The sequence below is a fragment of the Zychaea mexicana genome (assembly GCF_025766255.1).
Source record: "Zychaea mexicana strain RSA 1403 chromosome Unknown BDB00scaffold_87, whole genome shotgun sequence".
Lineage (NCBI taxonomy): Eukaryota > Fungi > Mucoromycota > Mucoromycetes > Mucorales > Lichtheimiaceae > Zychaea > Zychaea mexicana.
In genome coordinates, this window is record NW_026516750.1 from 79,551 (window position 1) to 92,103 (window position 12,553).

Here is a 12,553-nt window from a genome sequence, read left to right on the forward strand (position 1 = left end):
CAGTATGGTGAGGTCACGTACACGGATAAGAGGAGGCGTCACAGAGAAAGGTTAGTGGCAAAATATACACAAGAAAACGTTTGAAGAGCGAGCGAGGGGATGATTGTTTTTCTTTTTTTTTTCTGTATCTATGATAAATTCTGAAGCCAAGCAAAGGTGATGGCTTTCCAGCAATGGAGGGTAGTGAATGGGCCGCGACGATCTGTTCTGGAAATACGTGGTGAGTGATTGAATTGAAGGTTTGCTTGCTTACACATTATATACTCCAAGTGTAACTTTCTGATTTTGTCTGTGATTAGGGGCGCGTCATCTTCCAGTGCTGCCGTGTGTATGTGTGGATGACGATCATCTCTTTCTACCCAAAAGCAAGATCATGCAAATGAGGTTTTACCGATGTTAGTCTATTGCTGGGCCGGTTTTCCGATTTTTTGGCCGTTCATCCTGGGATGGCTACTATGGCGAGCGACGGTCGTTCCACTGCGGGTCGCCTTGCTCATCTGTGAGATGTTTGCTATGGTCGTTGATTGTGAATATGCGAAATAGACATTGCGTAATTCTGGACAGTCGCTGAGCAGTACAGGAATGCGAGCGCAAAATGGTGAGCCATCGTTCCTCTCCGATGCTAAAACTGGATAACCACAGCTGTTGCACCAAGGTTTTGTAGGATCTCGCTCAACTTAATATCAGAGCGTAAGGGAAGGCATCGAATCATTCTCAGGTATGTAGAGGAGAAATTTGGTTTTGTGTGTGCGATTGAAGGAAACGCGTATAACTGACTCTTCTTCGCTTGGATGTAGGCGCTTTCTACTGGAGATTTTCACGTGCCTGGAGTTTCCTTCGGTCTTGATCAGCGGTCGCATAGTAAGTTTTATCAATTAATTTAAGGGTTATGATCGAGAAAAAGCGCGGCATAAACTTATAAGTTGATTTGATCATATTGTGGTTCCTTCCATAGAATAAGCGATCGTTTTGTAGGGATATATCAAAGAAGCCGGAAGATTGTATATTTTGGGTATTCTGTTGATCGATTGGTGGCGCCTGCACTTCGCTGCCTTTCGCGACAGCGTATTTTACAAAGCAATCCCGAACCACTGTTTCTATCACTAATCTTCTGGGTGCATGGCCAGGAGCTAGAGACAGAACCAGTATCCGTTTGAGTGTGGTATTACGGCTTACCACTACGAGTTTGATCAGGCGGCGAACACGGATGGGGATCGCTGACGCATCATCTCCTCGCGATGAACCCTGGAAACGCTGCTATATATTGCAACGGCTAAGAGTGTGTCATTGTTCTTATTTGATAATCTTTGACGTTTTTTTATATCACATAACATTAAACTGATGGTTATACGACGAAGATGGGTATATTGCAACTGATCTCTACTCTCTCTTTACTAGTTTTTTTGGTACAGAAATCATATTTCTTTTTACCGAAGAATAGATTGAGACGTTTAAATAATTATCTCGATCAATGTCGTGTACTGAATATATTACTTTGTCTCAGGAAGGTATGTTTTCTTGGATAGGAATTTAAGCGACAGCAGGTTAATTTAGTATTGAGGAATTCATACTTATCTGATCTCATCCGATTTGTAAAGATTCCGATAAGGCCTCGAAAAATTATCGGCGAGCCTTTGGAAATTAGCAAATGACTCTTGCTTTAATTTAAAAAGTGCTTGTAATTAAGGGTTTACTGCTATAGCTATGTACTTAATATTATTCATCATCATCTGGTAAGAATCCACCACCAGCACCACCAGAATTTTCAGGCTGAACTCCACCTCCACCAGCTATATCCTCACTAGGCCGATCTTGGTGTCGGTTCTTCAGGAAAGATTCCCATTGCGTCTCTTGGTGATCATCCTCTGCTGTTGTTGTACTTTTCGAATCATTGTTATCGGCAACAGACGAAGTTGAGGATGATGGCGGGTTGTTACTACCATAGTCTCGCTCCAGTCGAGCTTGGATCAGCGTACCCAAAATAAGCTTTCGCCATCGACCATACACTTCTTTCTCTTGTTTTTTTATTGCTTTAGTGGCTTCAGTATGTTGGTGCTCTTCCCATGCCTATTTTTTACTCAAAGTTTAGTTTTATTTAAACAAATTAGGGGGGACATGGCCGGTAGCCTCTTTAGTGACGAATACATACCTCGAGAAGAACGGCTTTATTTTCTTTGGCGACAACAATGCCAGCTGTGACAGGAACAGAACGTCGTTTGATGAACTCAAAATCCACCACTGCTTCTGCATAATTGATCCCTAACCGTCGAGCAATTTTCGCAATACCATTGACTAGATTGTTACGAGAATCCAAGCATAAGTATACTTTGTAAGCTATGGTCCTCCCCCACAAGCTCACAAGAGTGTAGTCTTACTTGGAATATGAGCTGCTCCAGGCGGTAGCATTTCTGGGGTGTATAGGTCAACTCTTCCATATGCATTTCTTGGAACAATACCCTAAATTTTCCAGCAACATAATATTTTAGATGAGTATATGATTTGTATCCGTAGACCTACGCTATAAAACAGACTCGATAACTTACATCAACCACAGGCGGAGGCTTGTAAACATCTGTCTGCCATGTGCCATAGCACGCAACTTGTAGCGGCGCGCCTTCTTGCTTGGCCAACTCCTGCGCTCGTTTTCTCTCCATGGTTACTGCTCTTGCATTCACACGCTTGACAGGCTGTTCACCATCCTTTATGACACGTCCTTGCTTGATCCACGTTTCTGCTGTATGCACCGGCTTGACACACGACCGCGGATAGATCGACTCGCCTCGAATATGACCCAACACGGGTTCCTTTGGGTGCAACACTTCAAATTTCTTCAAGTGGCGTTCCAAAGCATAGAGTGGATGATTGTTGAATGCACCTATTGACGTCGGCATAGGCTCCCCCGTATTCAAGTTTTCCAATTCATCTTGTTCTTTTTCTTCACGCTTACCCCAGCGTTTTCTCTGAATGATCCTATAACATCCTTCCCACCAAGAATTGAATCCACCTTCCTTTTCCCGTTTCGTGAGTTCTTTCTCGCGTAATCGCATCGCTTTGCCCATGTTGGATGTGTAGCGGCGTGTCACGTCAACACATCCATCCTGGTCTGCTGGAAAAGCAAGTACGATTGACGTGACGTTCCGTCGATCTCCGCTACTCGGTTCCATGGATTTGCGCTGGTTGTAGTAGCCGCGAATCGGATCGATACAGACCCACTGCTCTGTAAATGGATTAAACACCTCGGCCCACACGGTGGGCGGTTTAGCGTTGCGCGCTTTCAGCTCTTCATCTAGGGTAGTGTCCTTTTGTAACTTTGGTCGAGGAGTTCGCATAGGGAATTTGAGTTTTTCAGTAGTAGTGGATGTTTCAGCTGAATTCTCTAATCAAAGTTTCATAATCAGCCATAGTGTATACAAGTGCATTTGTGTTTGTGTTTTGTGCGTTGAGAATATATAGCTAAAGTCAATGTCCCGTTTTCCTTTCCTTTGAGTACGTAGTAATGCTTGTGATAATTGAATTCTTACCTGGTTCTACTGAGGGCTCTTTCCGCTTGTTGGTTGGTATCCGATACGGTAAAGGCTGTAGTGAGCAAACAAGTCGCGCATCAAATGACAGTGCACGTAGTATAGCGACAAAAAGCTCGCCAGATGTGTCTCGAAAACCTTCCTGGGAAACTAACTTGTCGATAAACTCCATGGCCGACGGGATATTCTCACCATCCACCATATCATGCTTTTCCAACGTTCCTAAAATAGGCTTTAAAAAATGTATGTATCAGCAACTGTGTACATTATAAGCATACCACACAAGAAGACAGCAAAATACTTACAAAGTTACCCGCTGTCAAATCAGCGCTTTTTAAGAACGCGTAGTCATCATATGCTCGCGTTACCAAACCGGCACCAACAAGCGTAAAATACTCGCGCCACCATGTTAGTAGCCATTTAACCCCTGTTTCAAAATCCTTTTCTGATTCATCCTTTCGACCGCATTGTTTTTGAATATGGTCTGGAACCACCGATAAACAGACAGCCTTTAATATTAGCGCGTTGTCAGTCATACGTTCGTACTTTCAACAATGGAAATGTTTTGGATTGGTTTAGAAGGAGAAAAGACATAATCTTACTTGTACTTCGTTGGACGCGCACCACGCGTTCCTTATCATATAATGTCCAATCAGCAGCATGACATGACTATGATGCATTGCTTCACGTAAACTTCGATCGTATTCCGCTTGCCACTTTGATTTTCTACATGTCCACAAAACGTTGCTGCATAAGTCTATCACTATCCATCCTGCAGAACATGGCTAATGCTAGTAAGCTCTTACTTTAACACTGCACGTGGCGCCTCGAACACAACTTCAACGTCCTTATACTGAGACGCCTCTTGGGTTTTATAACCAGTACTGCCGTCTTCTTGCTGTTGCTGTTGTTGTTGTGATGAAATCACTTGTTGTTCAGGGACTTTAACATCCTCCCAATCAATATTGTCTTCATCATCCATATCACTGTCGCTATCTTCTTGATCTTGCTCGTTTATAACCATGGGTATAGGTGGTGAAGAAGGTGCAGTTGCCATGTTTTTGAAATCTCTACCTCCCCTGTTCGCTTCATTCTCTTCAGCTTGCATGAACTGTTCAGCTAATTCATCGTCTTGAGTATAAGCTCGCTGTTTGCCCTTGCGAATCTTAGTCTCAGCACCTTTGTCAGGGCGGTGGTTTTTGTTATTGTCATTACTGCTGCTGCTGCGGCGGCCGTGATCGGCACCAGTGGTGGTTGAAGCGGCTTTCTGTCGTCTCGTTTGTCGCCGTTTTGAGGATTCCGCAGGCGAATCATTATTCTTGGATGAACTTTTTAGACGCGTAGATGATCGCGTTGATCGTCGTTTTGTAGGTTCGGTTTCTGGTTGATCGTTGGCTCTTTTAGTACCGCGTTTTGCCATAGTGTTACATACAAAGAAAAAGAAGAGCAAAAAAAAAAAAGAAAGGCGTGAAATGCAGGGTTTGATATTCCGAAACAAGTCAATTTCATGCATGGAGTCTTTTATATAAATGGTTATATGCCACACCGTCTATCAAGAGCTGCTAACTTATTGACCATAGCATTTGGCCAACAGCGAGCTACACCAATATTAATATGCACTATAGCGTGTTCTATCCAAGAACTATGTCATTGTGTGGATTTGTCAATTACATGATTATGTACTTTCTATAATTGGTCCGCTCTATAATTACCACCCTGACAAGGACAATCTAGTATGGTTGTAGAAGGGTAAATGGGTACGATAATAGCTATGTATTTTCATAGCTGCTTCTAATAGTAGTACGCGAATGCTTAAATTATTCTGGAAGCGTATAAAGCGATACAGCATTAGTAGGATCATGGTTAATCAGAGCTTACTTTTGTTGTCTGCGTGCTATTGATGTTTCTTGTCATCCTCACCTAACTAGACTTCAGCAGCAGCAGTTTGCTATTTAACTCGAAAACACATTATGTTATTAAATGAAAACGAGTAATACTACACATAAAACATCATCATCTAGCAGTACAAGACACACCGAAAAGACATTCATTATCCATGGCATTTTTGAGCTTGGGGTTACACAAAGCAGCTTGCAAATCTGGTTCGACTGAATACAGCAGTCACGACTATTCAATGTTCGAGACAGCAAGGGAATAAAAAGCAAAAATACCAACAACCAACCTTTACATATAAAAGTCTACAAAAATGGGTCACGACATCAAGCTCGATCCTGCAATTGAACGATGGGCCCATCTCCGTGAAAACACCCATCTTTACTTTGGCTGGAACAAGAGAAACACAAGACGCTCCCTCGTTTGGCTCGCCATTGTTCCCGTTGGTTTGACCGCTTTGGCCTACGCGACCCAGGTATATATACATATATACATGTGAAATTCAGTGCGAGTTTCTATATATAAACGGAAACGGAAAGTTTTTTTTTGAAGGGCATTTTACTTACTTACCTTACTATTTTAAATGCATTTTTATAGGGCAAGTGGAATCTTACCGCATCACAAACCAAGGCTGAAATGAACAATCAGAAACCCGAATCTCAATAAACAAAACTTGAAGCGTCGACCCTTTTTAGAAACGTTATATTCCAGCACATACAATACACGCGAAAAAGTAACACCAGTGGTGTGCTCATCCTATTATGATTCTGCTTATTTTGTGGCAGGAACGTGCTCTCTCTATGGTTTATTTTTATTATGATTGTTATTATTATAATTACAAAATAGTTGGATATACACATGATTTATGAAAAGTCGAATTCGAACAATACTCGCGGACGCAACGGCCATTGATCGAATTTGATCGCAACCTCATCCAACTGCTCAACAGTCATATCACCCACTTCGACACGCGCATCAAAGGATAATCGGTCGAGAAGAATTTCAGCACCGGGACCAAGTGTCCTGCAAAAAATATATAGAAAACCGCCATGATTAGTGTATGGAACTATACACATATTTCAAAGAAATCGTGTTGATGGGAGGAAAGCGGGAGGAGATGAAGAAGAAGGGGCACTTACTTTATCATCTTGGCCAGCGGTTGACGTTGCATGACAAACAAATGCTTCAATACATATTCAAACACATCCCATTGTGCTATCATGAATCACAATTTCAAAAGTTAGGGTGTTGTGGACAACAACGTAGAGGGAAATTTGATATGCTTTTAAGTGAGACTCGAGATACTTACCAGTAATCCGTCGCTTCTCGTTAGGCAAAACATTAACAAGATAGTATGGCATCTATACATAAGGATAGCCTGTCAGTTTGTCTTCTATGTATCTTCGCTACCAACACTTGGCTACCAACACTTGAAAGTGTACGATGCTTTTTACCCTTCCCGTCCTAAGATTGTGTTCTTACATTTGGGAACATTCCACTTGGCTCAGTGACATACACACATTCCACACTTGCACAGGCTTCGATAACGATGCTCATCTTGCAACGCGCCATTGACCCTGGTGGTGCTGTAAATTTCTACATTAAGCAAAAGTAAAAAGACATTTCAATTCTCCACGTGCTAAGTCATACCACCATCATTACTGATGGTACTCTTTATTCCCCCCTCTCAAACGCCACCACTCACCTGATACAATTGCTCTGGCATCCACATGGCCATCTGGATACGACCGTTAGAATGCATTGCCATCCGATTACTGATACACGAAGCAAACTGGGCTAATAGCTGTTCACCCCTTGATGATCTTGGCAACGTGCCGGTGAAGAATAAATGTGGATGAACTAGAATAAAGTTTTTAGAGTTCCTTCTTATCCCAATACAAATAATCCCAAAAGAGGTAGACAGACAATATACCTCGACTCCAATCAGTATCAGCTATATCGCCAATATAATTTGGTTTTTTGAGTTCGAGGTAAGTATCCCAGTCGTAACCATCCTTCTTCAACAATTCGATCACGCCTTTTGACTCTTTTGCCATATCCTATATATTTCACCCCACAGATTTGTTTTAGAACTCCAGTATCGCGTAATTTCTCGATAATAGAATTTCAACATACAGACATCCACTTTGCGTATTTGGCATTGTTCTCAACAGTAATGATACGCTTGAATCCAGCCTGGACCATGCCACTTGTCCACGCACCAAGTCCTTTCGTATGTTTAAGAAAACGGGTTTAGTAAAAGTCATGTTTTCTTTCCGCATGACACCCAGTACAACTCTGATAGCCTGCCACCTTACCAGGATATAGCTCCACAGCTGTAACATCTCGTGGATTTGCAATTTTTAACTTTTTCAGGGCCATTTCTATAACGATTTATTGTATAAACATAAGCATATTAAAAAAAATTACAATGTCAAAACAGGGAATTCCGCCCACTAGTTACATGTATACATACGTGCAGTTTTGACATTGGCAAGCGTTGCTCGAGGAGAAAGTAATGAGCCCTTGGGTCTGAACGTCGTGTTCCATTCGTTGAGTTCTGGAAGTTTTAGTAATGGAAGCCTTCTCATTATTTTTAAATTATGTGCAGGAATAGACCTATACAAAAATGATAACACCGAAAACTTTTTTTTCGTTGCAAAACTCCCAGATATAGAATTCTGACAGGGGCGTGGCCGAAAATTAAATTGATATGCTCTCGTAAAAAAAAACGAGCAAACGGACCTTGTCTTTTTAAATGCAAGTCTAGGAGGATCACATGGCTCAGCTCTTCATGAAACTCAAATAGTGGAAAGGAGGCTGGTTGCAGTAATAAGTTAAGTATAGTGATCGCACTGACGTCAATCGACGCCATCCTAAGGCTATGCATCTTATTTTCTTTGTTGCAGAAACAGATACAATGAAAACATTTACAAAAAAAGGCTTCGGCTGGGTACACCTGTAACCACAACAATACATTTAGCATTCATCTTGTCTTACAAGTTACAGACTCGAAAGCGGCTGTACAAATCAGAGAAAGAAACAAAGCATATAAAAGCTAGGAAGAAGTACGGAAAACGTGGGAAGCATGATGATGACACATTCGAAACAGGGTACATGCTAAAATAAGAGCGGCAATGATCAGCTCCACCTGTCAAGAAGACCTTTGGCGGGAAGGGAAGAGCGGCGCCATCCTTGGTGTAACGTATGTCCGATGCACATGTGTGTACTGCTTTACGTTGTCGAAGAAAACAACAACACACACCATGGCGCAAACCTTCACGTGGAGTAGTACGAGCAAACTCAGACTGCTAAAACAAGCAACTCGCTCTATAATTAAGGCCGAGAGACTTTTTCTTTCTTTTACCCTTCTTCTTCTTTTCCGAGAGTCACCCTCTTTTCCGCCACCCTCTCCCAACGCATCCTGTCTTTGTCCTCCGGCTCTTCTCAAACTAGGAGGGACTGTAACGGGAACCACAATTAAACGAACGGGAGAAGAAAGAAAAGGAGCGCACGCGAGCACGCGAATAACCAACAGCAACAACTACGACACCACACCACTATGGAATACGTCGGCCGTATCAGCAATCTCATCACCACTGTCCATCAGTTCTACAATGACATAAATCCGGCCACACTGTCGGGTGCGATTGACATTGTCGTTGTCCGACAACAGAACGGTGAACTTGCTTGTTCCCCGTTCCATGTTCGGTTCGGCAAACTTTCCTTATTAATGCCTCAAGAGAAAAAGGTACATTATCGGAGCTACTACTGCTCTTTTTTTTTGACATGTAGGGGTATTGGGGCCTGGGGGGGACAAAGGCAACGACGAGACTTGCCCCATTTTTTCTTTTTGCTGCATTAACGAAATAAAGAGTTCCCAGGGCAAAGAGCTAACAATAATGATTTTGCTAGGTCGAGATCGAAATTAACGGCCAGGTAATACCGTACATGATGAAATTGGGTGAGGCTGGCGAGGCCTTTTTCGTCTTTGAGACAGAGCATGAAGTACCTGAAGAGTTCCAGACGTCGCCCATCATGCAAGCTGAAGAAGAGACCCAAGAAGATGAGGTACTACTAGTGACTAGTTGATGTGATCAATGGTGATATAAATAATACTAAAACACTCACTAATACAGGAACCGCCCTATCTCGATATTGGCGAATCGAAAACCCCCACAAAAGGTAATGATGCCTCTTACAACATTTGGGCGGATTACTCTTGTCTAACTATCAGAAATACTCACATGTTGCTCCTGTGTAATGTGCGCTCTATTAGATCAACAAAAATCAAATGACGTAGCAGCAGATGGCTTCGATGACGAAACAGACAAGAAGCACACAACATTACGGATCCCAGCAGAACTTCAGTCGCCCAAAATGATCATTGAAGAGCAAGTCGATAAAGTCGTGACAAAGATGGACCCATTCCTGCAACAACAACAACAACAAGCGCAGGAGCAGCAACATGATCAAGGCGACAATATTAAGGACTCGGATAACGCGACCCATGAAGCACAGAACGATGTGTATCCCATGGAAGACGGCGCCACTCTTCTCGAGCGCTGCATTCCTGAAGCCATCACTAGCACGACCGTTGCCAAGGAAACATTCATCGTTCGCCCCGCTGACGGAGACATTTACAGCACTTGGATGGATGTTACACACACTTCTGTCCACACTCGGAACGCTCCCACGGAACCCACATCGCCTCGCCAGGGCGATGCAGAGTCGATCTTCTTGGATATTGCTGGCTACAAGACCGAGAACGATGACGACAAGATCAAGGCAGAGGATTTATTAGCAACGCCAACTACTGAAGTCGAGCGATCATTAGCTTCGCTCCAAGTAGACACGACGGCGAAAAAAGGAGTAGAGGAGGAGAAACAGTCAGCTCAAGAAGAACAAGGCATCAATGGGTCTAGCACCGAAGCTGTTACAGCAGCCACCACCACTGCTGCTGCTGAAGAGAAAGAACTTGGATCATTAGAGGAGCAACCACAAGAAGCACTCCAGCAGCAAATAAATGACATCAAACTTACGCCTGGGGAGACTTATCGGATCGAGCTGAGCTTATGTAGCCTTGTTGCATTGGGCTCTGATGAGGAAAAGAACGCAGAGATCTTTGACAAGGAGCAACTCACCTATGACAACTTTGTCCACAATCCCAATCTGCTCAACGATCGTCGCTTGGTATTCCGACACCGCAACCGCTATTATGCTTCCAGCCACGCTGGCCCCTTGTTCACCTCATTATTGCTGTTCCGCAAGCCGCTGGCTGAAGTAGCCGATGCTGTTCAAGAGGATCCGACACAGCAACAAGTGTCCGACAGCAGGGATACCTACTCGTTCGGTCGTGGTTGGCGACAATGGCTGAGTCGATCATCCATCGCCGCAGGTGGAGGAGCTGCACCTTCTGTTGCAAGCACACCAGCAATGACACCATCCGTGGAGGGTGCTGCGGGTGACATGTTGTCAATAGCAGCAGCAGCAGCAACAGCAACAGAAACAGAGGCCAATGAGACGACGACATTCACGACGACTACCAAAACGACCTCTGTTGGCTGGTCTCCCAACCACACGCATCCCGATGAAGAGCCGCTCGATTTCCCTGTCAAGAACTATGCCAAGACGCTTCGACTGACATCGGAGCAGCTCAAAAGTCTGAATCTGAAGAAGGGAGCCAACAATGTGTGCTTTTCAGTGACGTCTGCCTACCAAGGCAAGGCAACGTGCACGGCCAAGGTGTTCTTTTGGGACTATGATGTGAACATTGTGATATCCGACATTGACGGCACGATCACCAAGTCGGATGCCCTGGGCCACATGTTTAATTTCATTGGCAAAGACTGGACGCACACGGGCGTGGCCAAGTTATATACGGACGTTGAAAAGAATGGGTATCAGTTTTTGTACCTGACCAGCCGAGCCATTGGCCAGGCCGACTCGACACGCGACTACTTGCAAAGGGTACAACAGAACCAATACCAGCTGCCCGAGGGCCCCGTCATCATGTCTCCAGACCGTCTGTTCACATCGTTCCACCGCGAAGTGATCATGCGCAAGCCCGAGGTGTTCAAGATGGCCTGCTTGCGCGACGTGCTGCGTCTGTTTGGCGGTAAAAACCCCTTTTATGCGGGTTTTGGCAACCGAATCACCGATGCGATATCGTACCGAAGCGTTGACGTGCCTGCATCGCGCATATTCACGATTGATGCGAACGGTGAGCTCAAGCTGGAGCTTTTGACCGGCTTCAAGTCTTCTTACTTGCACTTGAATGACCTGGTGGACCAGATTTTCCCGCCCATCAACAAGGCGATCCATGAGGAATTTAGCGACTATAATTTTTGGAAAGCGCCGTTGCCGGAAATTGAGCTGCCTGATGAAGAAACTCAACCAACCCCAACCTCTCCTAAAACCAAGCCGAAACCCATCGTCTCCGATCCATCCGCGCTACCGCCCCAATCTGTGGTCGCTTCTACCCCACCACCCTCTCGCCAGCGTGGTATCTTGCGCAGCTTCACTTCAAGATCATCGACAACAACAACAACAACATCCTCATCAACGTCATTATCATCAACGGCTTCAATAACAGCAGCAGCGACTGCAATACCCGCATATCCCTCCTCCTCCAGTCTTAAAATCGCAGCTTCTTCGAGCACGCCAGCCTTGTCAACAACCACAACCTATTCTCCGTTATCTTCGTCACCTCCTGCTCGGCATTCGGCAACAACCCCGCCGCCTGTCGTGGGCAGTCCGATCGAGCCATCCTCGCCGCTGACAAGCGTTGCTTCAACCGACGATCCAACCACACCCGTCGATGGTTCATCCGGTGGTATTGTAAACAAGGTACTGGGCGGTGTCTTCTCGCGCACGTTTGCAAGCAAATCCACGACAAATGTCAGTTCAACAACGTACGAAGACTATGAAGAAGCCGACGACGATGCGTTTGACTCCACGCTGGACGCGATTGCAGACGAAATCGATATGGACAACATCCCATTCATATAAACTTCATGCACACTCCATCAAGTCACTCCACACACGCATTCTTTAATGTGTACTACTGTATTAGATTATTTCTGCAACTAATATATAATTTTATCACCACTGCCACCACCACCTGTTTGTATGTACAG

General features: G+C 44.3%; 4 protein-coding genes across 4 annotated transcripts; 2 read left to right on the forward strand and 2 right to left on the reverse strand.

The window, feature by feature from the left end:
* Positions 1–1,716: 1,716 nt before the first annotated feature.
* BDB00DRAFT_770608 (uncharacterized protein) lies at positions 1,717–4,545 on the reverse strand (the record flags this gene model as incomplete). The annotated part of the gene is made up of 8 exons (XM_053119897.1): positions 1,717–2,067; positions 2,150–2,292; positions 2,376–2,457; positions 2,544–3,367; positions 3,522–3,743; positions 3,835–4,030; positions 4,124–4,247; positions 4,328–4,545. 8 exons carry the CDS (start codon positions 4,543–4,545, stop codon positions 1,717–1,719), a joined length of 2,160 nt encoding a protein of 719 aa, XP_052975728.1.
* A 1,182-nt stretch (positions 4,546–5,727) lies between these two features.
* On the forward strand, positions 5,728–6,080 carry BDB00DRAFT_876337 (uncharacterized protein; the record flags this gene model as incomplete). Its single annotated transcript, XM_053127467.1, has 2 exons — positions 5,728–5,889; positions 6,012–6,080. 2 exons carry the CDS (start codon positions 5,728–5,730, stop codon positions 6,078–6,080), a joined length of 231 nt encoding a protein of 76 aa, XP_052975729.1.
* Positions 6,081–6,549: 469 nt separating this feature from the next.
* BDB00DRAFT_770544 (ribosomal RNA adenine methyltransferase KsgA/Erm) lies at positions 6,550–8,005 on the reverse strand (the record flags this gene model as incomplete). Its single annotated transcript, XM_053119889.1, has 8 exons — positions 6,550–6,629; positions 6,724–6,775; positions 6,897–7,010; positions 7,120–7,274; positions 7,348–7,474; positions 7,551–7,642; positions 7,733–7,798; positions 7,891–8,005. 8 exons carry the CDS (start codon positions 8,003–8,005, stop codon positions 6,550–6,552), a joined length of 801 nt encoding a protein of 266 aa, XP_052975730.1.
* Positions 8,006–8,976: 971 nt separating this feature from the next.
* On the forward strand, positions 8,977–12,425 carry BDB00DRAFT_876339 (Lipin/Ned1/Smp2-domain-containing protein; the record flags this gene model as incomplete). Its single annotated transcript, XM_053127468.1, has 4 exons — positions 8,977–9,165; positions 9,330–9,485; positions 9,554–9,599; positions 9,694–12,425. 4 exons carry the CDS (start codon positions 8,977–8,979, stop codon positions 12,423–12,425), a joined length of 3,123 nt encoding a protein of 1,040 aa, XP_052975731.1.
* Positions 12,426–12,553: the final 128 nt, after the last annotated feature.